Source organism: Alexandromys fortis, unplaced genomic scaffold (assembly GCF_014885135.2).
Source record: "Alexandromys fortis isolate MF-2015 unplaced genomic scaffold, M_Fortis_MF-2015_v1.1 scaffold_36, whole genome shotgun sequence".
NCBI lineage: Eukaryota > Metazoa > Chordata > Mammalia > Rodentia > Cricetidae > Alexandromys > Alexandromys fortis.
The window spans coordinates 7,525,227-7,553,087 of NW_026067915.1; the positions used below are offsets into that span (position 1 = coordinate 7,525,227).

At 42.6% G+C, this 27,861-nt stretch overlaps 1 protein-coding gene across 1 annotated transcript in view; it reads right to left on the reverse strand.

The window, feature by feature from the left end:
• Rad54l2 (RAD54 like 2) overlaps positions 1 to 27,861 on the reverse strand; it is a 92,326-nt gene that overhangs the window by 26,958 nt on the left and 37,507 nt on the right. The window contains exons 3-7 of the mRNA XM_050139676.1: positions 5,045 to 5,243; positions 2,562 to 2,701; positions 1,809 to 1,925; positions 1,177 to 1,403; positions 61 to 243 (exon numbers count right to left, since the gene is read on the reverse strand). Coding sequence (XP_049995633.1) covers positions 61 to 243; positions 1,177 to 1,403; positions 1,809 to 1,925; positions 2,562 to 2,701; positions 5,045 to 5,243 — 866 coding nt within the window. The remainder of the gene's footprint in view (positions 1 to 60; positions 244 to 1,176; positions 1,404 to 1,808; positions 1,926 to 2,561; positions 2,702 to 5,044; positions 5,244 to 27,861) is intronic.

Consider the following 27,861-nt stretch of genomic DNA (forward strand, 5'->3'; position numbering starts at 1 on the left):
AGTTTTAAGGAATAAGCTGAAAGGCGAGTTCAACAAGCATGTTAGTACCCAGAGACGTACCGGCACAATGGCAAGGACTGTTTTGGCTGGCGTGTGACGGAAGAGGACATCAATGAAGGAGATCACTTGCAGAGTTTTCCCAAGACCCATGCTATGGGCCAGGATACAGCCAAAGCCACTACTGGTCTTAAACCTCTCTAAAGACTCTACTAGGTTATCATATAGGAACCGGATCCCACCAATCTGACAAGAGACAAACCAGATGAATGTCAGAAACATTACCAGAGACCATGGCTATACAAGTCTTCCTCACTTGGGAATAGTCACTAAATAAGCACAATGCTTGGTATGAGTAAACATGCAAGTGTACCCTGACTGGTCTATTGAAATTTCTCTGTCACCTTGACTGGTGACAGACATCTTGGAGAACACACAAAATTGCATTAACCTTGTATAATGTTCTGTATGAGTTAAAGAGTCTTCAATATCAACTACTGACAAGGTCTTTCTTTCAACCTAGCTGCTCTGAGCTTGAGAGGGTACCTCCTCTACGTACCCCAATAATTCCTGCTGTAGGAAGTCCTGAAAATGAGTCAGTCTCAGACTGTGTGGATGTTCACTCACTGGTACTAATTGCAGGCACTAGATCAATACAAACAATAATGCTCTCAATTTTCAGAAATTCCCTGATATCTGACTTTCATGTGTCTTCTGAATCTATACCTCCCAAGCTTCTCTTTGCTGATCCAAGAGAAGCAAGATGGTGGTCAAGTAACTTTTTGAGTATTTATTCCATTTTGTGTGTGTGTGTACCTGGGTACATGTATGTGTACCATATGCATACAGGATCCCATGGATGTCAAGAGGCATCAGATTCCTTGGAACAGGAGTTATAGAACCTGTATGAGAGTGTTGGGAACCAAACTAGAGTCCTCTGCAAGAGCAATGCATGTTCCTAACAGCTGACCATCCCTCCAGCCCCCAGTGATTTCTACACGACAGGTCAACCTGAGACATGTCTCTTTCCTCTCCCCACTGTACTCATATTCAAAGATCAAGGGCTTTCAACAGCTACTCTAGGGATCCAACAAGTATTTTACAGCCTATAACACTAATAACCAACAGCAGGCAATGTTTGCAGCAAAGAAAAGAGAGCAGGATCAACACTGGCTGTACCTGATGAGGTTTCACAGCCCGTGCCAACTGTGGGGCCAGGAAGACATTCTCCTCCTCTGGAGGGTGATTCAGGTTGACAAGGACCCGCCCAAGAGCATCATGCTGGTTTAAGGCATCATTCACATGGGTGCCACCCTTCTCCTCTTCCTCATCCTCCTCGCTGACAGACTCACTGCTGTCCACGATGTGCAGAGTATCCTCCTCTCCAGAACTCAGTTCAATCACCTCTGAGACAGAAAAATGACATAAAAATTCAAGGAACAGGGTACTGCTGGTTGTCAGAGCGAAAGGTCAAAGACTTAGCTAAAACTTGTTACCACTTACAAAACAAATGTTCTTAAAGCTTTTTTTTTTTTTCAGGACAAGTTAGGCTAAGGTGACACGCTAAAGGTAAGGCCAAACCAAATGAATAAAGACTGAATTTTTCAAAAGTATAGTCAAAGTCAGGCATGGTGGTACACTTAATCTCAGCAATCAGAAGGCTAAGAGACATGAGGATTACTATGAGCTTCAGATCAGGCTACAGTGTAAGACCTGGTCTCACACGCCCACACACACCAAGAAAAAGAAAAAGTAAAGATGAACATTGGCCAGAAGGAAGTGGACGAGATGCCCGTCTGGCCTGATCTTACCATCTCGACTGCTTTTTTCATCCTCACTGCCACTGCTACTGTCCAAACAAATAACTTCCTGGGCCAAGACCCGAGGAGGGAGCTGTGGACCATCACTTGCTCGTAAGACAATTTCCTCTAGAAAAGAAAAATGGAAGGAAACACGTTTAGGGCCACTGGGATGGCTCAGCAGGCAACGGTGCTACCAAGCCTGTAGACTTGTAATCACCAGGACCCACCCAACAGACGGAGAAGACTGATTTTTCAAGTTGTCCTCTAGCTTCTACACATGTGCCATGAGTCACAAATGTGCCTCAAGACACACAGACAGACAGACAGACAGGCATCCTCCATTTAGCTCAAACATATTTCCCTGAGTCATCATCAGTAAGCACCCTCCTCTGCTGCTGTAATGGGAATTGGCCATTGACAATAGCAGAGAAAGCTAAAAAAAAAAAAAAAAATCGCAGTCTTCTTTCCAAGTTCCCTTCTCTGTTGGGTGTCATATTGTGCCATCTATCCATGTGACCAATCTTCATCTCTTGGCATGCTAAAATCTAAAGCTATAGGGAAAACAAGAAGCCTACATAAAATTAATTTGAGTATGTTTTAATCTATTTTCACTTTCTAAATGATAGCTCTTCTTACTGTGTACTCTCAAGAGGCAAAGGGGCTGCAGAATTCCTGAGAGACCACAATCCAGGCCTGGCCACTCTGCAAGCTGAGGCCTTTCCTCCTAGAATACACGGTCATTCTAGCACAAAGCTTGCTTACCAGGTAGGAACTCCAAAGGGACAGTAGGAATGGGGGCTGCGTATTCTTTCCTCTGCTGCTCCAGGCGCTTTCTTCTTTCCAATTCCTCCTGTTGTGCTGCTTTGGTAACGGGCTCCAATTGATCCTCCCGGAGAAGCTTTCTAAACATGAAAAAGAGACGGCCCTAGGGTTATCTTACAATTTGGACAATGTAGTGGCAAACTAAAGAAGGAAATACCATTCCTGATTTCCCTTCAAACAAGAGAACTGAGGAAAAGGGAAGCAAAGTCTCACCTATGCACTTTTTATACAAGGAGCAAGTTTATACAAGGAGTTTTTTAAAGGAGGGTAGGACGGGTGCCAGAGAGGCTTTAATTTCAAATGGCCCTGTGCTAACATATGTTACTTATTATTTGACTTCTTCACAGAGGATGCTGCACACGAAAGACTGAGAGTAAGGGACTAGGGAGTTGACTCAGCAGGTAAGAACACTTACTGTGCAAACATGAGGACCTGAGTTAGGATTCCCAGCAGCCACCTAAAAAAGCTGGTTTGGCCATAGGTATAGAAAGGCACAGAACATACAAGAAGGTGGGATAGGACTGCCTGGGCTTGCTGGACAATTGTCTGGGATTTCTCCTGCACTGTTTGAAAAACATCAAGCACCAGGTGTAGTGAGAGACTCTGTCTCAGGGGTATAAAACAGAGAGTAACAGAGGAAGCTAATAAATGTCCTCCTCTGCCCCTCTCACACACTCTCACACACAGGTACATACACACATACAAAATACACACATACACACACTCAAATAAATGAAAATAAAAGACCAAGAGTAATAAAAATACTATTTTTAGTATGGCTGACAAAGTTGAACCAGCATTAAAAATAAAGTTATGTCAACAATGGTGGCACATGCCTTTAATACCAGCCTTCAGGAGGCAGAGGCAGGTGGATCTTCTGTGAGGAGCTAATCTGGCCCACACCAGGTTAGACAGAGAAGATTGTGTGTGTGTGTGTGTGTGTGTATGTGTGTGTGTGTGTGTGTGCGCGCGCGCAGCCTAGTAATTAGGAGACCTTGCTCTGTAAACCTAAAGACTTGAGTTCAAGGCTGGGCAGTGGTGGCACACGTCTTTAATCCCAGCACTGGGGAGGCAGAGGCTAGTGGATCTCTGTGAGTTAGCCTGGCCTACAAAGTGAATTGTGGGACAGTCAGAGCTGTTATACAGAGAAACCCAGTCTTGTGAGAAAAAAAAAAGATTTGAGTTCAAATTCTCAGCATGTATGTAAAAGACCAGGTATGGCTGAATATGTTTATAATTCTACTACTGGGGGCAGTGACAGGGTAATCCCAAGAGCTTCTGGACAAAAGGAGCTTCCAATTCAGTGAAAAACCCTGTCTTAAGGCATAAGGTAGAAAGCAAGAAGAAAACACTTTGATGTCCTGCTGTGGCCTCCACACCTTCAAGTGCTTGCACTGTGCCATAAACATACAACACGTGGGACGCACACGCATGCATGTGTGTGCGCGCACACACAAACACTCAAATTTAAAGTTGTCAGACAAACAAATGGGTTAATAGGGATTCTGCATCATTATTTTCTGAGCTTAGAATAATACTTTCAAGTTTCCATTATGTGCTTTGAAAACTGTGGAGCTATGCCAGGCATGGTGGCTCACACTTGTAATTCCAGCACTTGACAGGCTTTTGTACAAAAGATTACCAAAAGTTCAAAGCTAGGGGCCACACAGTGTGTTCCAGGGCAGCCTGAGCTATTGAGTTAGAACCTGTCTCAAACAAACAAATGAAGAACAACAAAAAAACTAACAAAAGAGGGGAAATGTTATTTATCTCCTTTAGTAGAACAAGTTGTTATTTGGCAGAAGGAAAGGTTGTTGAGATTTGCACAGTTAAGAAAGTTCATTTTTGGTTATCTTTTAGGTCAAGGAAAAAGTCCCATTCTTGGTCAGTCCCCTATCACCTGAAATTGAATTCTAAAAAGACAATAGCTCAGTTTTGTTGAGAGTTTTATGTTGTTGATATCTGTTTATTGATTTGTTTTAAACTTCATGTTTTGAGGTATAGGAAACATAAAGAAAGAAAAGTCTGAAAGTAAGATGATCCTACCATCATTGAGCTACCACCCAAGACCTCTCAATGGTCTAGGTACCTATCTTCCCTAAATTCTGTGAAATTCAACACAGTGGGTTCTAAACTTCGCCTTCATTACCGGGTTTTTGTGGTAATGGTGGTTGTTACCATTACATTACATAAGGGTCTCCTTATGTAATCTATGCTGGTCTGGAACGCATGATTCTCTTGCTTCAACCTTTTGAGAGCTGGTATGACAGGCATGTGTCACCAGATATGCCATCTTTACTATTAATGAAGGTTCACAGTTGGACACTTGTCTCTGCTGGAGAGAGGACATCCTTGCCCAAGTAAGTCTTTCTGCTATTTCTAGTCTATTCCCTTCCATTTTCCTTACCCAGAACACAGCTCACCGTATGTTTCTTCTCATATGAGAGGGCTTCTGAGCTCTCTTCTTTTTGGGGTCTTCGGATGCTAGGATCTTGCCTTGGTGCCTAAGCTGCTCTGAAGGCTCAGACTGAGATGAGGTAGTTGAAGTGCACCGCGGCGGCCGCTGCCCATCTTCCCCCAGCTGGGCATGCTCAGTGCCACACATGCCTTCCAGGGATGGGTCTGGAAAAAAAGGAGAGGGGAATAGTTTATTAGGGATTGAGGTGGAGGGAGAGTGGATGATTTCGATGCCAGCCATCCCCAGGTTCAAATTTCAACCCAGCAACTTATTAGAAGATAACCCAAAGCAGAATTTCTCTGAATGTCTGTAGATGTACCTATAAAATGAAGACAGTGATACTCATTCCCAGAGCTATATGAGAACTAGATACTATGTGCACTTAGACCTAATCCTGACCAGAGAGGAGCACATAACAAATGACAACATCCATTTAGCAATGTAATAGAGTTAGGAGACCTCCTGGCCTGAAAATGCTCAGAGCATGTTGGGTATGATAGTGCAGGCCTATACTCCCAGAATTTGAAAGTTGAGGCAACTCACACTTACTACTCTTTCAGTGCTTGTTCAACTTATCAGCCACGTAGTTAAGATTTACAAATAGCAAGCTTTGTGCTAAATATACAAGAGATAGTTTTAAGACTCTTTCTCTTCAAATGATATTGTGTTCTATTAAGAGATGGGTCATGCCGGGCAGTGGTGGCGCACACCTTTAATCCCAGCACTCGGGAGGCAGAGGCAGGTGGATCTCTGGGAGTTCGAGGCCAGCCTGGTCTACAAGAGCTAGTTCCGGGACAGGCACCAAAGCTACAGAGAAACCCTGTCTCGAAAAAAAAAACAAACAAACAAACAACAACAACAAAAAAAAGAGATGGGTCATGTATACCAAGTCACAACACAGCACCATGTACCGAATATTACAGAAGGGATAAGTCACCATGTGGGTGCTAGGAACTGAACTAGGGTCAATGTAAGGGCAGCAAATCTCTCCAGCCCTAAAGTAAGTTTTGTTTTTTGTTTTGAAAGACACTTATGTGGGGTTTCTCAGACTGATTCTTGACCTCCTGGTGAAAGTAATAAAACAGAATGGGAAGTAGTTTACACAGGAGAACTGTGTCAATCTGCCCTGCTGTTCTATATAGAACAACTTAGGAGGCTAGATTTATCAAAGAAGATCATGTGTCCCTTCATGCTTGAAACTGTCCTTGGACCCATGACACTGTATCTCAAAGTAAACCCCGTGTCAATTTACCATCTTAAATCTTAACAATAAGCAGAATTATCTCAGGGGAGGAATGCAGTCAAAGCAGACCACCAAGCCTTTAGCTGCTCTCCCAAATCCGTACTTTCCAGCCTCTATTTCAAACGGCACAGGAGAAAAGCCAGGCAATTGTTTGCTACTAGAAGAACTATCTTTTAGCCAGGAATAGTGGTGCACACCTTTAATCCCAGCACTCAGAAGACAGAAGTAGACAAATCTCTTAAGTTAGAAGCCAGCCTGGTCTGCATTGTGAATTCAAGGATAGCCAGAGCTACAGAGAGAGACACTGTCTCCAAACAAACAAACAAACAAACAAACAAACAAACTTTCCTTTCAGCACCCTTCCTCTCAAAAACAGATGCACAGCACTTTCAAATCTGCCCAACTTGCTGCCCTAAATTGTTATCTCCTAAAAGAGAGTGCCATCAACCTCACCTCTTTCCCCAACCCCCAAATAAACAGCTGCTTAGATAGCAGATTCCCTAGAAGGAGGATAGCCATTGCAGAGAAGTTACAGAGGTGGCTTACTGGGACAGAGTAGATAGAAACAACTTAGCCTACTACACTTGCAGATGAGTTGGGATACTTCAACTTAGTATTTTTGCTGGTTCTCTGGCCCTGCTTGTACAATGGCCTTGTTGTTTTCTCACTGAGCTATACTGCAAGCCTGGATAATGACCTTTGTTGCTCTTCAAATCTTACATGTTTTGTTTCTATTTCACAAGCAAATTTATTGAGTAACTACTTGGAGGAACAGTTGGAAGCAAGGTTAAAAAGTAGGCAGACAGGACAGAGTCAGCACAGGGGGCAGGTCTGCAAGGTCAAGCCCAGGGGCTGAAATTGATCTGCTTGCTGGGCAGTGAGAACTTAGTGCCAACTGTTGTTATTTCCTTGTTCTAGCTGTCTTGCTTCCTCACAGAGTGGGCTGTTCTGGGGAGGAGAAAGCACAAACTGCTAGTCTTTCAAAATTAGAAACAAATTTACTATCAGATATCCATTCCAAGTTATGAGGCCTATTACTACTGTCTGGCAGGGGACTGAGTGTAACAATAGCAATTTTTAAAGGATCAGACATTAGCCAGTTGTGAGAGACCTATAATCAAACAAGAAGGTAAAGAGCCCTTTGTTCTGTCACATAACAAATGCAATTATTATCTGCATAGCTTAAAAGTCAATGGCTATTATCACCCTGGGTAAGATCATAAGTTCAGACCTGGGCATAAATACCCCTGAACTTTCTGCTTCACCTGAATGCCCTTGAACTTTCCCTTTCACACCAGCCAGCTATGAGTAGCAATCACAAGTTATATAAACAAAGAACACTTGCGTAAGCTTGGGAATGAGTTATAAATACCACCACCACAAATTTAATTGGCAAGCCTATGGCTTGGGCGGGGAGGGCAAAACAGGACACACCACATTTCATTGGGTGAGTGCACAATTACATATACTTCCAGGGCCCACCCTTTAGCTGATCTAGCTCTTCTTCTGCACCAGAGAGGTCAGTGGCCTCTAAGTCTCAGCATGTTTCTATAATCTCCTATGATAAATTGCACATACCAGGGCCTGGTGTGGGAGCACACACTATGTAATTCCGGCACTTGGAAGATTGAGTCATGACGACAGAGATATCCTGGGCTACATAGATCCTTCCTCAAGAAACAAACAAAAATTATACATACAGTTCTGATGGAAGCTCCACCCCAGCCCTGGCATCCATATACCCAAAGAGCCTGGAATGTTCTGGCGGAAGCTCCACCTCAATCCCCCTCCTCATCTCTCTCTCTCCGAACCCTGCTTCATCTCAGAAAGTCTGCCATAGGCAGCTCCTCCTGGGAGAGGCCCAGGACCACACATACCTGCTACTTCAGGCTATTTAAGACCCAGCCCATAGATCTGCTATGTGTGCTCTCCATTCCCTTTTCCTGCCTTCCTGAGAGTCACCTGGGGTACGCTGCTTTGCACTGCCCTGTTTATTAAATCTGGATTTATTAATTTGATTTGATTTGGCTTATTGTGGCGGTGGCGGGATGAACCCAGCACCCAGGGATCCAATACCTAACAGTAAAAACTAAAATTTCCTTACTTTATTTTACTTTTAACCCCGTGTTTATGTGTGTGAGAGTCTGCTATATTCGTGTGGGTGCCTGCAGAGGCTAGGTATCAGTTCCCTAGAGTGGCAGGCAGTTGTGAGCCACCTGATGTGTGTGCTGGGAACAAAACCCAGGTCCTCTGCAAGAGAGTTAGTGCTCCCAACTAATGCATCTCCCCAGCCCCAGGAGTTACGATTAAAAAAAAAATTGAAAGCTGGAATTATATATATGTAATCCCAGCAGTGGAAGGCAGAAGCAAGAAGCTTGCATGGTACCAAATCTCAGACCAATCTGGTCCACGTGGTGAATTCCAAGTCAGTCAGAGGAATATAGTCAGCCCTTGTCAACAGGGTAAAAAACAAAAAAAGTTATAATGTAAGGATAAAAGATTTGAAGATAAATGCCAGAGTGGCTGGATACTCAAAGAGACGGAAGCAGAGTTCTTATCACTGTGTTTACTGTCTCTTTCTAAATTGCATAGGTTAAAAAATAATTTTTATTTTAAATTTTATATTTTACTTTTGCAGTACCAGAAGTTGAAATTACAATCCTAGGCATGTTAGGCAAGTACTCTGTAAGCAGGTGTTGCTGACCTATAAGCAGGTGTTGATTTTAAAGTCTTAAGAAGAAATACAATTAAGTGAACACTAAACTCTAAACAACTTATGTGTCAATTTCCCCCACCTTTTTGTGTTGGGTTAGCTGTCTGTAAATATTTCTTTTTGTGTTGTGTTTTGTTTTTCGAGACAGGATTTCTCTGTGTATCAGCCCTGGCTGTCCTGGAACTAGCTCTTAGACCAGGCAGGCCTCTGATCTCTCAGAAAGATCAGTCTGCCTCTGCCTCCTGAGTGCTGGGATTAAAGGCGTTTGCCACCACGCCCAGCAATATTTCTTTTTAAAATTTTGGAGTGTGTGTGTGTGGAGGTTGCAGAGCAATTTGTGGGAGTTCGCTCTTTTCTTCCAACATATGGATTCTGGAAATCAAATTGGCTGTCAAGCTTGACAGTAAGTACATTCCTCTACTGACCACCTCACTGGCCCGATATATAAACACTTTGTTGACAGAGAGCATGCAGTTGCCATTTGCATGGCACGCTGTAAGCAAATAATAGAATGCTATTTTCCTGCTGCTGGGCATAGTCTAACTTTTTACTTGCATCTACAGTAGTGTAAGTGTCTGTGTATGGTTTCCCTTTTCCATCTATTTATTTTTATCATAATCCATTACTACTGGAGTAATAAGCAGTGCTTTAATGTTCAGGGATCTGCAAATATTTTCAGTAGTCAATCAGACAATAAATACTTTAGATTTTACAAGCAATAAGGTCTCTATCACAGATATTTAACTTTATCATTGCATCTCAAAAAAAAAAACCCACACATAAACAAAGGAGGGAAAGAGTTCCAGTAAAACTTTACTTAAAAAATTTAAGCAAAAACATTTGCAAAAGAAGCAAAGTTGGGAGATTTATACCTTCTCAAAACTTAGCACAAGGCTGCAACAGTCAAACCATGAGGTACTAGCAACAAAGCGCACATGTAGAATAATGGAATAAAAAGCGAAGTAACCTCTCATAAGATATGATCAAGTTGCTTTTTTTTTTTTTTGCAAAGCTTCTGCTGCTTTATTTGATTTCATTTTAGAGAGCAATCAAAGGCAATTTTAAGCAAGATAGCACACAAAAATATATCCATTTAAAATTATCTACATTGGGTCACAGTTACTAAAACAAGTAGATAATACTCATGTCATCCAGATAATCGTATATATTTCCTTAAAAACTATTTTGTGTGTAAAGAGATTATGTACATCTCATTGATTCATGAATGCAGTGAATGAGTCAACTCATTTCTAAGTCAACTATAACTTTTTTGTCCTAGTTAGAATGCCACAGTAGAGGATTATTATTGCAGCAAAAATCAAGTTGCTTTTACAAAGGTTTCAAAACTATTCAATGAGGAAATGACAGTCATTCAATTACTAATGCTGAGAAATCCACACAAAGAGGAAAGAAGCAGAATGTTTAATAAAGACCACATATAAAAACTGAGTCAAGCTTGGAAGTAGCAGCACATGCCTTTAATCACAGTACTTGGGAGGCAGAGGCAGGCAGATCTCTGTGAGCTCGAGGCCAGCCTGGTCTACAAGGGCTAGTTCCAGACAACCAGAGCTACACAAAGAAACCCTCTCTTCAAAAAAAAAACAAAAGAACTTGGAGTGTTAAAAAATAAAAAGAACACAAAGTTAGGAGAACATGGCAGTATGGGGGTAGATCTGGGAAGAGTTAGAAGGAGGAGCAGGGGGCCAATTCCTTCCTGTTGAATGGGCCTTAAAGAGTCTAATTAGACAGCTCTTGGTTACCTCAAGATAAAAGTGCCACTATTACATCATTGTGGAATCGTGCTTGTCCAGTTATTGTTGTGGGTTATAGGCTTTTGCAGCTGGGCAAGACAACAGATTGACCATTTGCCTTGGCAGCTTGCATAGCACCATCTGATACTCTGAGACCTGCTTCTCAGGGAGCAAGTTTCTAGGTCATTTCCAGCTCAACTCCTCTAAAGTTGGTGGTCTTTCTTACCCATTGACTTTCCATCATGAATGAAGAAGAGGCTTATAAGTCTCCACCACTCCCTGTAGAGTTATAGGTAGTTCATTGTTGCTGAGGGTTGGGAGGGGGTATATTTCTTAGTGACATAGCCACTAACTAATAAGTTATCCTTGCTAAGTAAAAAATTCCAATCATGCTTATGCAATTAACTTAAATGTAGCGGGACATACACCAAACAAGGCTTGAAAAGATGAGGGAGTAATGTAGGGAAAAAGGGACTTGGTAGTGGCAGGGTGAGAAGATTTAAGAGAATAATGTGAGGAATAGGGTCAAAGTATATTATATACATAAGAAATTGTGGAAGCATAAACAAAAAAGAGATCTAGAGAGATGGTTCAGTGTTTAAGAGCATTTGCCCTAGAAGAAGAACTGGATTCAATTACCTGAACCCACATAGTGGCATACAACCATCCATAACTCCAGTTTCCAGAAGACAGGATGCTCTCTTTTGACCTCTGTAGGCACCAGGCACACTCATGATACATACATATAAAACTCACGCACATAAAATTAATAAATCTTGAAAAAAATCTAAAAGAGAAAGGCAGACAAGGGCAGAGAGGAGACCACAACATGGTGGTGAACACGTTTATAAGTCCAGTATTTGAGGGGTGAACTCATTAATATATCAGGAATTCAAGACCAACATCAGGTCCATAGTGAGTTGGGGACCCACCTGAGCTATGAGACATCCTCCACAAAAGAAATAGAAAAGAGAAAAGACCTACTAATTTTCTCTCCTTAACCAGAAAGTCCAGTACAAGAATATGTATTCACCCTGATTTCTTCCTTTCCATCTACAAGGCCACACACAACCCTCATCACACATGACAAAAGGGGAACTACACAGCCCAGAGAACACTGTAGTGCCAGGTCATCCCTAAAAGGGGCACTCACTTATTCAGAACCAAGAGAAGCACCTGCTGAATGAGCAATGCTAACTTGCTGACATAGCAACAACAGGATGGTTTCTTTAGCAATTTTACTTCTATGGGTCACTTGTCTCTTTGATAGGTTTGTAGAAAGGAATGGGCTAGGAATCTGAATAGGAAGACAAAGACAGTAGAATATTTTTGATGACTTCTACAAGTATGAACAATCTAAACATAGAGGGGGAAAATGGAAGATGTTGGAGTTTGAGTCAGAATGGCCCACATAGGATCATACATTTGAATGCTTAGTCAGCAGGAAGTGGAACTGTTTGAAAAGATTAGAAGGATTAGAAGATGTTGGAAAAGGTGTGGCCTTATTGGAAGAGGTATATCATTGGGCTGGGCTTTGAGGTTTCAAAAGCCCATGCCAGCATCAGTCTCTCCCTCTCCCCTCATTCTCTGCCAGTCTGTGGATCAGGATTCAAATCTCTCAACTACTTCACTAGTCATTCATGCTGTCAAACTCCCTGCCATGATGATAATGAACAAATCTGAAACTGTAAGCAAGCCCCCAATTAAATGCTTTCTTTTATAAGAGTTGCTTTGGTTATGATGTCTGTTCACAGCAATACAACAGTGACTAAGACAGAAGACTTACATACATTATTTCTAGAAATTTTATAATCACTAAAGAGTCAATATATGTCTACCTACCATTAAATACCATAATTAATAAAATAGTTCCCTACCCTGTAGTTACCTATTGTTTTAAAGTCAGAAAGAGGTATCAGGGTTAGATCTGGGGCAAAGGCCATGTCAATTCTCAATCCACTCAGGCTTTCTGCTTTTGAAAACTCTAGTTGGTAGCCTCCTTGGGGTGGGCAGGACATACGGTGGACAGACCTCCTCCTGGCACCTCAAGTGAACTCTGGAGCCAACAATGAGAGGGTCAAATGTGACCAGGGCACAAAGGGTACAAATCTTTGCATGATACAAATGCCACTAAGTCCCATGCAATGGTGGTCACAACACATCAGAAAAAAACTGCCCTTTCAAGAGAGAAGGGACAAGGAGAAACCCAAACAGCTCACCTGCTTCCTTTAAAAGATGGTCAGATACTTCCTTTAAAAGTGTTAAACTTCTAAATCTGTTCTGTGTGCCTGTTTAACCAGCACAGCAGGAGTAAAACTATCTATCCTAATGTCTTAGTCAGGGCTTCTATTGCTGTGAATAGACACCATGACCATGACAACTCATATAAAGGAAACCGTTTAATTGAGGAGGCTCACTTACAGTTTCAGAGGTTCAGTCCATTATCAATATGATAGGAAGCTTGGTGGCATATAAGCAGAAGCGGTGCTGCAGGAGTAGCTAAGACCTACATCTTGCAGGCAACAGCAAGTCAACTGAGACACTGAGCAGTATCCTGAGCACAGGAAACCTCAAAGCCCGCCCCCACAGTGAGACACTTCTTCCAACAAGGATACACCTACTCCAACAGAGCCACACCTCCTAACAGTGCCACTCCCTGTGAGTTTATGGGGTCAATTACATTCAAACTACCACAACTAGTAATCTGAAGTGATGGAGAAAAAGCAACAGAAGTCCCATTTACTTCCCCTCCTACTGGTGAACATACTGGAGCACAAAGCTACAAAGTGCACAAAAGCTCTCACAAAACTTCCAGAAGAACTTTGTAGTCCAGAAAAGGCAGAGGACAAAGCCCGGAGTTCCAGGAGCAGACGTGGGGACAGACGTTATTCTGGGAAAGCAAAGGAGGCCAGTAAAAGGAAAAAGAGTTCTGTAAATTCCCAGATTAATATGTACAGTACTAGGTGTAAATTCTTATATGAAAATTATTCAAGTGTAATTAAAAAATTTAAATGATTCTTTCACATCCTTAATCATACTAAGAATTTCTGATTTAGGAACAGAAAATAAGGCAGATTGAAAAGGAAATGCTTTGAAAGGCAAAACTAAATAATTAGCCTCTATACTCTAGCCTAAAGAGAGCAATATCTGAAGTTATATGCCTTGACAAAATGATAAACTCATTATCATGAGCTTTTTCAACTATTTCATTACTTAAAAGCCTAAATGTTGACTCTGTTAATGGAAAGAGCTACAGAGTTAAATTTTAATCAGAGAAAGACAGAAGTTCTTTCAGACTGGTCACATTAAAAAGAAAATAAGTCTTAGGCACATGCCTGTCGCCCCAGTATTTGGAAAGTGGCTGAAGGATTAGAAGAGTTCAAGGTCATTTTGGTGGTTTGAATGAGAATGGACCCTATAGGCTCACCTGTTTGAATGCTTGGTTGCCAGTTAGTGTAACTGAATGGGAAGGATTAGGAGGTATGGCCTTTTTAAATAAGTGTGACCTTGTTGGAGGAAATGGGTCACTGGGTATAGGCCTTGAAGCCAGGCTCAGTCTCTCTGCCTGCCTGAAGATGAGGATATAAACTTTCCGCCTGCTGTCATGGTTTCTGCCATGATGATCATGGACTAAATGTCTGAAACTGAAAGCAATCCCCAATTAAATGCTGCTTTTTTGAAGAGCATGGTGTCTCTTTACAGCAATAGAATAGTAACAAAGGCAATCATCTTCTGCTGGTTCAAAGCCAACCTCAACTACATGGAACTCTAAAAGGAGGAGAGGAGAAAGACGTCAGGAAGGAGGAAGAGGAATTGCAGCAGCTGCTAACTTGGGCTACACAGCAAGACTGTCTCAAAAACATAAAAAAACAGATACCAAGACTGATAGTATATGCCTGGAGTTCCAGCACTTGCAGGGGCAGGGGAGCACAGGAGATCAAGGCCAACCTTTCTGCTCCATATCAAGTTTAAGGCCAACCTGGGCCACATGAGACACTACCTATAAAAAGAAGAAAGAAAGGAAAACAGAAAAGGGTGGAGCAGGTAGCTGTGTGTGTGTGTGTGGGGGGGGGATCAAGTGGTAGAGAATATTTGTATTATATAAAGAAAAGACATAGCTACATATAAAAATATCTACAAATCAATAGGAAATGTGGAAAAAAAAAGTTCTCAAAAGTCAAAATGGTCACAGCATGAAAGGAGCTCAACGTCTTAAATAATTTGAGAAATGTAAAAACAGTTCACAATCTAAAACTTCCTCTCCCTAATTATTGGGAAAGAGTGTTAAAGGTCCTACTAAGTCATTCTAAACAATGGGGTCAATGTCTGGCATACTTTTCTGATGCAACTTTGAAAAACAATCTTTTGCCCCTGGCATCCCCAAACACTCTGCCGCTTTGTGTCTCCAGCCTGGCAGAGGAAGGGAAGACAGGAACTGGTATCTAAATTGGCACTGCTTCATCTCAAACAGGGAGGCTGCCATAAATCCTGACTTTTGCTATTTTATATTTGATCTAAACCAAAAGGCTAAGAAGTTATGACTAATGCTATTCTGAAAAATAAGTCCAACAATAAATAGTCAAGCATCCCCAGGAAAAAGTGGTACAGCTACATAGTGAGTGGGAAGAGGGTGCAGGACAAACTCAGAAGAGTGTGAAACTGTAATTTAGCTGGGAGCGGTTATGCTAGCCACTAATCCCTTCACTCCTGAGCAGAGGCAAGTAGATCTTTATCTCTACGTTCAAGTCCAGCCTGGTCTTCATAGATAGTTCCAGACCAAAAAGAGCTACAGAGACCCTATTGCAAAACAAACAAACAAAAATAGAAACTGTAATTTAAGGAAAGCTACTGGCCATCTACTGAGATGCCAATATGCTGAAACTCACTAGCAAAAAAGCAATGAGGAAGTTGATGACACCTTCCATTTGGTCATAGTACCTGACTGCTTCCCCAGGCTCGCCTACATCACCTTTTGTGGTTCTTTTCTTCCTAAAACAATGCCCATCCTTCCCGATCTTCATACACAAAAACAAAATAAAAGATCTAGAGTTTGGGTTCCAGAGTTTTCATTTTGTGGTCTGGAACTAAAAAGTTCATCAAGGACTTGCCCAAGATCACAGGAACTTAGAACATGGTTGTCTTGCAGAAGCATGTTCCTGCTACTATTCAGCCTCTGTATTCTACAGTGAAGGCAATTCAAGGCCATAGACACAGCCGGGATCAAGGCAGCACATGCCACTGTCCCAGCCATTGCTGAATCATCAGGTTTTTTCCCACCCCGATCATTTCTATTGTCATAAAGCTAAAGATAAAACTTAACTAACTGAAAAGGATAAAAACAACAGCAAACTAACCTTCCTTGTTGGGAATGGTGGCCCATACACTACACTAGCACTACAGAGGCAAGGAGTTTTGAACCAATTTAAATACTAACAATAATATAAATAAAACATTAAACCAGAAAATATCTGTTAGTCATAACTCTCCCTTCACTACTGACTTGTTTTTTGTGCTTTTATATAGTAAAAGTTCCTAGCTATCCATTCTGGTAGCATAAGCCTGTAATCCTAGTTAATCAGGGAAGCTAAGGATTCAAAGTTCAAGGCCAGCCTGGGTAACTGTGAGATGTTGTCACTGGTTTTTAAAAAAAAAGATAGAAAAATTAATTAATCTCTTAAAAGTAAGGAAAGTATTAGGTGTAATGATTCAGCCACACAACATGGCTGACACTTCTGGGTTCCAGGACCATTCTTCTGCGGACAAGCTCACATGCATGAGCTCCGTCATCTGCGTATGACGTATTCATGTCAACCATGCACTAGGTAGCTTTTAAAAAATGTGCCACCCCCCCCCATTTGTGCACACCAAACTTCACCAGGCCTGTACATCCCTGCCAATAAACTCCTAAGCGGGTTTATTGTGTGTTCTGTGTTTCCTTCTCACTAGCGCCAGGTAATTTCATTAGTGCCATGAGACTTGGGTGCCTCTCCAGCCCTGAGCCCCTCTCCTGGGACCAGGATCCGGAACCAGGAATTTTTTCCACAACAACCACATGTTCCATCTGCCTGAGGGCAATCTCTACGTACACCATGGGCTTCAATTGATGAGTTTCCCCATTCCAAGGAATTGACTGACCATTGGGCTCCTGGAAATGGTCTGGTGCTCCTAGAAACGAGGGAACAGCCCCCAACCACGGCTTTCATGGCTACAGTTGAGCCCTTTGCTGACATTCACCTCTTCCCTTAGCTGAAATCGTGTTTTAACGACCCGGGGTCAGTCCTCCCATGACCAGGGGCCCGGGGTCCCTTGGAATTTTCTTTCTCTTTTGTTTCTTTTTCTTTTCTTTTCCTTTGGACCACTCATCAGTGGTCCCTGCTGTGAGAGATCGCTCCGCTCTGTCTCTAGCCTCTCTGGCTTCCCAGTCGCCTGGACTGGAGCCAGTCAGGCTTTAACCCCCCCCCCCCACCTGTAGATAGAGGATGCTCTTCTACAAGCCCTGCGGTGTTCGCATACTCTGCCTGTAAAGGGGAGACGTCCTCCTATAAGCCTTCTGGTGCCACCATTTTCACGGTTTCAGCTATGGGTAGCAAGCCATCCAAGGCCATCAATCCAACCTCTCCCTTGGGATGCCTTTTAGAGGCCCTAAAATCCCAGGCCTTAATACTTAGAGATTCCCACACTTGTTCATCTTTGTTTTTTTTGTTTGTTTGTTTGTTTTTTGTTTTTGTTTTTGTTTTTTTTTTAAAAAAAAAGGTCTTCTTACAATTTAGATAACAATTTAAAGTGGCTGCCTAATGCTACCTTTGGTCCCGATATTCTACAGGAGCTTTCTAACTACTACTGTCAGCGCACAGGCAAATGGAAGGAGTTTCCTCATATCCAAGTCTTTTACTATCTAAGCTCTAAGTCCCAGTCTTATAATTTCACCTTTCATGATGTCTATATGATCCTATCTAATAACCTACTTCCTGAAGAGCACAGGCGAGTTTGGGAGCAGGCCAGACTTCATGCAGACGAGGTTCAACAAACACATACATCGCCCACTCTCCCACCTCCTGAGGCAGAGGTGGTCCCAAAGCAGGAACCACGCTGGGATTATAACATCCCAAGTAGAATTTTTGCTAGTGACCAGTTTTTTTTTTTAAATGTTTTATTAAGCTTTCCAGATTGGTTTTTTTTTAAACTTATTTATTATATATACTATAATCTTTCTGCGTGTATGCCTGAAGGCCAGAAGAGGGCACCAGACCTCATTACAGATGGTTGTGAGCCACCATGTGGTTGCTGGGAATTGAACTCAGGACCTTTGGAAGAGCAGTCAGTGCTCTTAACCACTGAGCCATCTCTCCAGCCCCCTAGTGACCAGTTTTTGACTTGCCTTTTGGCAGGTCTCCGTAAGGCTGCCCTCAAGCCAGTCAACTATAATAAGCTCTCAGAGCTCATTCAAGATACAAAGGAAAATTCTTCTGCATTTCTGGAACGCCTCACTAAAGCTCTGTTACAATATACTAACTTAGATCCAGAAACCAGGGAAGGCAGACAGTTACTCATGACTCATTTTTTTCTCAGTGCTACCCTGACATTAAGGCTAAACTTAGACATTTGGAGAAAAGAACCTTGACCCTGCAGGCAGAAGTCTTAAGAGCTGGCTTTTAAGGTGTACCATGCAAGAAATGAGAAGGCCCGCAATCATCACTGGCATGTCCCTCCGACCCAATCAGTGCTGTCCATGCTGCTCCCTTGCCCCTGGGGCTCAAGATCCATCAGGCCCATGTTTCAAATGTGGTAGAACTGGTCACTGGGCCCAAGCATGCCCTAATCCTCATCTTGGTCCTGCAAGACCTTGTGCAAGATGCCATAGGGAAAGACACTGGGCTGTCGATTGTCCTCATGTACATCATGGCATGGAGACAGCAAATCCAGAAAATTCCCAAGTTGACCTAGGTCTGGCCATGGATGAGTGAGGCTGCCTGGGCTCCTTTGACCCGATCACAACTGTCATCTGTAACAGGAAGCCACGGGTAAACATCACAGTATCAGGATGGCCCATCTCCTTTCTCTTGGACACCAGAGTAACATACTCGGTACTGAGGAAATTCTGGGGGTCTACCTCTCCTTCTAGTTTCCCTATTATTGGGGTAGGGAGACAGCCTTATCTACCTCAGCAGACCCTACCACTTAACTGTGTTTTTAGGGGTATTTATCTCACTCATTCATTATTAGTCATGTCGACTTTCCCAGTACCTCTTATGGGAAGACATTTTTTAGGAAAAGTAGGCGCTTCTATTTCATTTGCTCCATCCATTCACCTTACCCCAGACTCGCCAACAGCTTCCCTCCTCCTCTTTCTAGGCTCCCAACCTCCCAGCTCCAATGTGTCTTTTCCTCTACCAGCCTCTCAGGTAAACCCCCAGTCTGGGACACCCAAAACCCCTCTGTTGCTAAACACCATTTCCCCGTCATTATCCAAATACAAGATCCTACTAAGTACATTACCCAAGCTCAGTACCCCCTCTCTCTCCAGGGCCTTAGGGGACTTAAGCCTATTATCATCTCTGACCCTTTAAGAAAAAAGCTACTTTGCCTCACCTTTTCTCCCTTTAACACCCGTATACTTGCTGTTAAAAAACCGAATGAGCCTGGTTCAAGACTCATTAACTCCACAGTGGTACCTCTTCATCCTGTAGTGCCTAATCCTTATACACTTCTTTCTACTATCCCCCCAGGAACCTCCCACTTCTCAGTTCTGGATATTTTTTTTTAAATCATTTATTTAATCTTATTTTATGTGCATTGGTGTGAAGGTATCACATCAGATCCCCTGAAACTGGAGTTACAGACAGGTTCGATCTGCCATGTGGGTGCTGGGAATTGAACCCTGGTCTTCTCAAAGAGCAGGCAGTAATCTTAACCACTAAAGCCATCTCTCCAGCCCCCTCAGTTCGAAATCTTAAGGATGATTTTTTTTCCCTATTCCTCTCAGCTCCCAATCTCAAAGTATCTTTGCCTTCACCGAGCTGACCAAGGAGCTAGAACAGCAGCATTCCGGAGCCCAAACCTACCTCAGTCACCTCAGGGGGTTCATACAGTACAGCACACATTCTCACAGACACCCCGACACTTGGCAAATTCTGTCCTATCTACATTAGCTCTTTCATCCTAATAGCAAAGCTCTGTTTCATTTTGTCAAGACTCACCTCCAACGCACCCCTGAAGACTTACAGTTCTTAAAAGCTATCACTGCCTCTTGTAAAATCTGTCAAAAGTCAGATCCCAAGACCAAATATTGTAGCTTCCCTTTTCCCACCCATCAGGCCAGGGGTTCCCTTCCAGGAATTGACTGGCAGCTTGATTTTACTCATATGCCCACAGTCAGATGAGAATATCTCTTGGTTTGGGTGGACTGAAGCATTTCCCACCACTAACAAGAGGGCCCAGACGGTTTCCAATGTTCTTCTCTGAGAAATCAGCCCCCGAGTTTGGAATCCCAACCTCTCTTTAATTGGATAATGACTCAGAATTTACCTCCCAGACCTCTCAAATTTTATCTAAGGCTCTTAACATTTCCTGGCATTTTCATATTCCATACCATCCTGTCTTTAGGGAAGGTAGAATGAACTAACCATTCCTTTAAAAATGTTCTTGTCAAGATGTCACAGGAACTTCACCTTGACTGGGTAAAACTTTTGCCTCTGGCCCTTCTTAGGCTCAGGGCCCCCCCAAAAGTCTCCTTTCCATCTTGCCCTCTGACCTCATGTGTGGGCCACCGACTTTAACCCCCTCTCACCCCAAAACTCTCCCCTTCCTGATCACCTGCTTACTCCGCTGTTATCCCATCTTCACTCCCTATTATGGGATTTTACCGACTACTGGTTACCTCAACCGTGTGCCAATTCATGTCCACTGCCAATTAAAATAGGAGATCAGGTACTATTCTCTCCCCCAGACCAACGCCCCTCATCCCTTTCCCCTAAATGCCAGGGCCCTTTAAAGTAATTCTTATAACTCCCACAGTTGCCAAGCTCGAGGGGCTCTCTCATTGGATCCACCTGTCTCACCCTTAACTGTTTACTCATCCAGCTCAAGATACCCCTAGTATATACAGTTACTCAAACAGGGCCCTGCTCTCTGTTCTCTTAAGTTCCAGACAAATAAAAATTTCATCACCATCCTCAACCCTCCTGTGCCAAAAACTTCATATTCTCCCTCTTCTTCTTTCTCCTATCTGCTTTACCAACTTCTCTATATCTCCACAATGTCATACTTAAATTTCCAGATTAACCACCCAGCTGTTATTACAGGGACCATCATTAAACAAAGAGCTGGAAGTACAAGGATTGCCAAGAGCCCAGGTGGTAAGAATAATGAGCTTGGGGACATTTACAGCCCCAGACTCCAAAAACTCACAAAACAGACTTTAACATAACAGGTTTATCACTGACTGCAGCAGTGTCTTCTAGATGTTAAGGTAATATACCATGATGCTAAAGAGAAGAAATGCCTTAAGATTTGCTTCAGGTAAAACATCAAGGGGTCTAATAATTCCCCTTTCTAATAATTCCTCCTTCTTTTCCTCCCTCTTCCCACCGTCTTCCATTCCAACACTTATCATCATAATCATAAGCTTTTAATATGTCTAAAATTTATTTCTTTTCAAACATTTTTTCATAAGCTCCAAGGAGCCAAATGGACCTATCTAAATGGACCACCAGACTCTCCTAGAATAAGTATCACTTAATTCTTTCCTCATCATTCCTGGTCTTGGGAACCTCTGGGAAATTTCCTTCTCCACCCCCCGTCCAAAAAACAAAAACAAACAAACAAACAAACAAAAAACCCCAAACTCTATCTACCATCTTGGGACTCTCCTCCCTTAATCACCAGGATCTAAATTTTTTTCCAGGCATAATTTTCTGCCTTTCCAGCATCTTGCGAGGTCTAAGCTGCCAGGCAGCCATTTCCACAGAGCCCAGAAAAAAATCACAAAAGTAATCAGCCACCCCAGGACGAGGTCAAGCATCTCAACTCTCCGACGCCCACAAAATCCGCAAAAAGCAGTCTCAAGAGACCTGACGACGCCCACAAAATCAGCAGGAAGCAGTCACAAGAGACCTTATGATGCCCCATTCCCATCCATTAAAAACCCCAAACTCCAAATTTTTGCCCCATTTCCACCCATTAAAGACCCCAAACTCCCAAATTTTTATAATAAACAAAAGGGAAGAATATAATGATTCAGCCACACAACATGGCTGACACTTCCGGGTTCCGGGGCCACGCATGTGCAGACAAGCCCTCAGGCAGAAGTGCCTAGTGGCCCGAGAATCTTTTTTTTTTTTTTTTCCCCGAGACAGGGTTTCATTGTAGCTTTGGTGCCTGTCCCGGAACTAGCTCTTGTAGACCGGGCTGGTCTCGAACTCACAGAGATCCGTCTGCCTCTGCCTCCCGAGTGCTGGGATTAAAGGCGTGCGCCACCCCCCCCCCCCCCCCCCCCCCCCGGCGGCCCCGGGAATCTTAAAAGACCCCACATGACCCACGTGTAGCATGGCTGCATCATCTATCACACAAAGCTGTGTGAGCCCTTGTGTACATGTGTGAACTCTGTCATCTGTGTATGATGTAATCATGTCAACCCCCTGTGCTCATGTGCTAGGCAGCTTTTAAAAGCTGGACATGTCATCTCCCCCCCACCCTCTCTGCACAACGACCTTTATCAAGCCTGCACACACACACACCCATAAACCCCTAAGCGGGTTTGTTGCATGTTCCGTGTTTTACTAGGGATGTAGCTCAGTGGTAGAGTTCTTGCCTAGTGTCAAAGATGCCCTGCATTCAATCCTCAACAACACACAAAGATACGGACACACAGAAAGTTCTTTAGGGGGTCTCCAATTCCTATCCACCTGGTATCTATGCATCTATCACTGCCCTAGACTGTTTATCAAGACATTAAGGGTCATCTCAGCACTCGGGAAGTCAAACCAGGAGGATTTTTCAAGGCCATCTTTAGGCTAGCTACCATAGTGGGTTCTAGGCTGGCAAGGCTATACGAAGTGAGACCCTGACTTTAAAGCGGGGGTGAGGGGTGGGGAGGATTGGAGACATGGCTCGGTGGTTAAGAGAACTGGCTGCTCTTCCAGAGGATTGGGGTTCAATTCCTAGCACTCACACAGTGGATTATAACTGTAACTCCGGCTCCAGGATATCTGGTGCCCTCTTCTGGCTACAAACTCTCTTCTCTGAAAGGATTTGTTATTTGGTTTCCACAGCACTTTCCTGTGGATTCCTTTACCTTAGTAGTCATTTCTTCCTGCTGTTCTTTCTCTAACCTCCTCTAAAGGTTGATGTACCAAAGCTTGGTTTTTCACACTATTTCTCTTATTCTTCAGATGAACTCATCTTGACATGTAATCTAAACTCAGCTACTACTCATGCTTTAATCTCTAGAGTTCCCCCAACTTCAACCATCTAACTGCTTTCCAGACATCTCAACTGAGAGGTGCAAGCCACATTAAATTTAACGTTTATAAAAGTAACCTCCTTTGTGCCCTCATTTGTTTCTGCCCCTACCAACACTCCAGACTTTCCAAAGACCACACATGGAATCTTCCAGCAGTTTTTCAGTCAAAATTTTTGGAATTCATCTTAATTTCATGTACAAAATCTACGCCCATTGGATAAAAAGAGAGAGAGAGAGAGAGAGAGAGAGAGAGAGAGAGAGAGAGAGAGAGAGAGNATGGCTCCAGTTCTGGGGCATCTGGTGCCCTCTTCTGGCCTTCTAGGGTACCAGGAAAGTACATGGTACACAGATACACATGTAGGTAGGTATAACATTCGTGTATATATAAAATAAATACAGATTGCCCTATCTTAAAAACATACTATTTTTATCACTTCCACCAAGCCACCATCATCACTTTCTGCCTGGATTTTTATGATATCATTGTAAGGGATCTCTCTGCTTTAATCCCTGCTTGGAGAAATTCTCTACTTATAAGCCAAAGGACCTTTTAAAATTGAAGTCAGATTTTGTTACTGCTCTTCAGAAACTCTCCAGCATCTCCTGCTTTCTGACTGGATTGCTCTTTCCACTGGGCAACAACATCCTAGCAAACCTCTAACTGTTAAGATCTCAATTTACCTACTCAAGAGTGGCTTTAGTTGGTTGTGGGTTATTTTGGTTTCTTGTCATCCCACACAAAGAAGCAGTTCTCATCTCATATTTCACTCAGACTTTACCTAGTCTCCGTTTCTTTATGGACTTAAAAATGTTCTGACATATCATTTATAAACCAGATATGGTAATGCACACTATAATCTTAGCACCCAGGAGGCTGAGACAAGAGGATTCCCATGTATTGAGGCTAGTCTGGGCTACACAGTAAGTACCAAGGCAGCCAGAGTCACATGTCACAAAAAACAAATAATAAAAATACTAGAATAAGAGTCCCATGGGGGAAAGCATATTTTTTCTTCTATACTCCCAATGCCTATGACAATGGATAGCAAAGAAAAAGGGTTCCACAAATATTACTGAATGTCTGAAAGAATGTTCCCCTTTCCTTGCTGTTGTTAAATACCTTATTGCCTTTCTGATGGCCCCCACTCCCTTTGAGATCTGCCATCACTCTAGGTACTGCTTAGTTACTGGGGTTTTTAAGCAACTTTGAAATCCTCACAGACTCTAAATATTAGGTATCTGTCTAACAAGAACTTAATATCAACTACTATATTTGACAAAGTCTATAGTGATCTGTAGACTAGGCAGGAGTCAATTATATACTGAAACTGGAGTTACAAATAGTTGTGAGGTACCATGTGGGTGCTAGGAATCAAACCCCAATCCTCTGCAAGAGTAAGAAGTACTACCAACCACAGAGCTAACTTTCCAGTCCTGTTTGGAGGACTTTTGGGGGCGGCAATACCAGAAGTCAATCAAGCAAGGCTTTGTGCATGCAAAATATTCCAACACTGAGCCCATACTTATCTCTCTCCTTGTTCACTGTTTTTTTGAAACAGGCTCTCATTACATTGAGCAAGCTGGCTTCAAACTCATACCAATCCTCCTTCTGGAATATGAACTGCCATTCCCTAGTAGCACCCAGAGCCTTCCACACATGCACACTAGGCAAACACTTGACTGCTGTACATCTACAGCCCTTTGAGGTGTGAAGCTTCCTAGTGCACGCACCCCCTAGGGTGAAGGTAGGAGTTCACAGGGTCTCACTATCTACTCAGGCTGGCCTCCAGATTCTTGAGGCTCAGCCTCCTTGGTGATGTGGGAGTCCCCTCTGAATGCTGTGGATGTTTTCTTACCATTGGTTAATAAAGAAGCTACTTGGGGCCTATGTCAGGGCAGAATAAAGCCAGGCAGAAAATCTGAACAGAGATACAGAGAGAAAGTAGGTGGAGTCCAGATGTCAAGTAGCTGCCGAAGGAGACAGATGTCTTGAACCTTACCAGTAAACCACGAGCCTCATGGTAAAATATAAAATAATAGGAATGTGTTAATTTAAGATGGAGGTTAGCTAGAAATATGCATAAGCTATTGGCCAAATAGTGTTGTAATTAATATAGTTTTTGTGTGATTATTCTACTCAGGGAGGCCAGGAAAGAGCAGTCTCCACTTACACCTTAGTACTGGAAGGAATTACGTGTAATAAAACCAAACCCACTCATCCTGATTTTGGTTAAAACTCTCGAAGTCCCCTATACCTTTTATGCTCTCAGCTACTTGGTGAGCATGACCTTTCCTGTATACTGCTGGTGTAAACTGACATGGTGAAAATTCAGTTAAAAGTCTACTATTACTAACCCATGAGACCAAACAAACTGTGAGTGTTGAAGGAGAGGGGCTGCTTTTGGTCCTGGCCGCCCAGCTAGCTTACACCCAAAATAATCACACAGAAACTGTATTCATTTAAACACTGCCTGACCCATTATCTCTAGCCTCTTATTGGCTAACTCTCACATCTTGATTTAACCCATTTCTGTTAATCTGTGTATCACCATGAGGTCGTGGCTTACCGGGAAAGATTCAGCATGTCTGATTCTGGCAGCTCCATGGAGGTTCTCTGACTCTGCTTTCTTCCTCCCAGAATTTAGTTCTATCTTCTCTACCTACCTAAGTTCTGCCCTATCAGGCCAAGCAGTTTCTTTATTGATTAACCAGTGAAAGCAACACATAAACAGTAGGACCTCCTACACTATTTCCCCTTTTCTGTTTAAAAAGGAAAGGAAGGCTTTAACTTTAACATAGTAAAATTACATATAAAACAGCTAATTAATTCAAGCAAGAATTAGTTACAATATTTATATCTATTTTATCTTTTATCATAACAAAGGAAAACTATAACTATCTATTCTTCAACTCCATCAAAGACTCCAGAAGGATATAATATTACCTAAGTAAATGAGAAGTAAGCAACTTACAAAACTCTAGAAATGACAAAGACATCTCGCTGCCTGTACAGTCACCCAAAGTTCTTCTCTACTATTGGGGCATCCATCTTCAGCCTACAGGCCAATAGTATCCAGCAGACTTTTCCATGAAGCAGGAAATTTCAAAGACAGTTCAGTCACTTTCTTCTGTATCCTGCAGAATGTCTCACAGACTCTTTCATGAAGCAGGAACCCCGAAGGATCATCTCACCTTTAGGCAAGTTCAGCAGTCATCTCTCTGTGGGTACTGCATGTCCAGTGAACCAGTCCAGGCAAGAGCAGTTTCTTGCCCAAATGGCTAGTAAACTCCATAAGGAGTCTCTTCAATGCCCATTTTCCTCTTGAAGTAGCTGGTGCTGCCAGGAGCAGATGTGTCTCATTGTCATGAAAAGTCCTAAGTTATTAAAACATTTTAAATGCCACATTCTGTAGTCTTTGAAAGATATGAAGAATGCCTGCCTATCTAACTGAAATATATCGCTATATATCTAGAAAATCTAACTAACATAACTACAAGCTTGACTATTATCAATGATTATCCATTAACAACCTATATTTCCTAATTATACATTACATTTTTAAATGAACTACACAATCACAATACCGTAATCAAGAGCAGAAATATACATATAGCAAGATTGACCTTAAATTTATATCAATAAAGCAAAATCCATGCCAATGCAAATTATTCATATCTATATCATATGGGGGCTAGCAAGATGGTTTAGCTGATAAAGGTGCTTGCTACCAAAACTGACCATTTTCTGATTACTAAATAATATAAGTAGGCCATCCCCAGGCAGGTGCACCCGGGCTGTATAACAAAAGTAGGCAAACTTAGCTTGGGAGAAAGCCAGCATTTCTCCATAAAGCGCCTGCCTGGCTTCCCTCACAGATGGACTGTGAATTGGAAGTTTAAGCCAAATAAACCCTTCACTGCCTTTTTGGTTGCTATGGTCATGGTGTTTTATCACAGCAGCCAGAGCACCTTGCCCATCTCATCTCAGGCTATTCTGTCCTCTGATGTGTAACTGCCTCACTACACTCCAGCCACAATGGACTCTTTGTTATTGATTCTAAATCTAATTTATTCCTGAGGCCTTTCCTTGATTTTCTGCCCTAGAACACTTCATACCTGAAGCTTCCAATTTCAAAGAGAACAAACAGAAAGAGCCATAGGAAAGGCAAAACACAAACTTCCTAAAGAGGATCAGAAGCCCAAAGGCTGAGGAGATTAACTTTCTCTACTCAGTAATCTAAAATGAAGAGGCTCAGCCTCAGGCCAAAGTTAAAAGACTATTTTGACTATGAGGCAGCTTCCAGAAGGAACTAAGCATGCTGTATCTAGGTTCAATGATAGAATTTCAATATCTTAGCAGAGCAGGTAGGTGGTGGTGCAAGCCTTTAGTCCCAGGCAGAGAGGAAGGCAGATCTCTCAGTTCAAGGCCAGTCTGGTCTACTGAGCAAGTACCAGGACAGTCAAGGCCATAGTAAAGCCATGTACAACAGAAAACAGCTATAATCCAGTCCCTCAAGAAGCTGAAGCAGGAGGATATCAAGTTTGAGGGCAGACTGAAATTCATAGAGACCTTGCCTCAAAAGGAAGAGAGGGAAGAGTATAGAGTAGAGGAGAG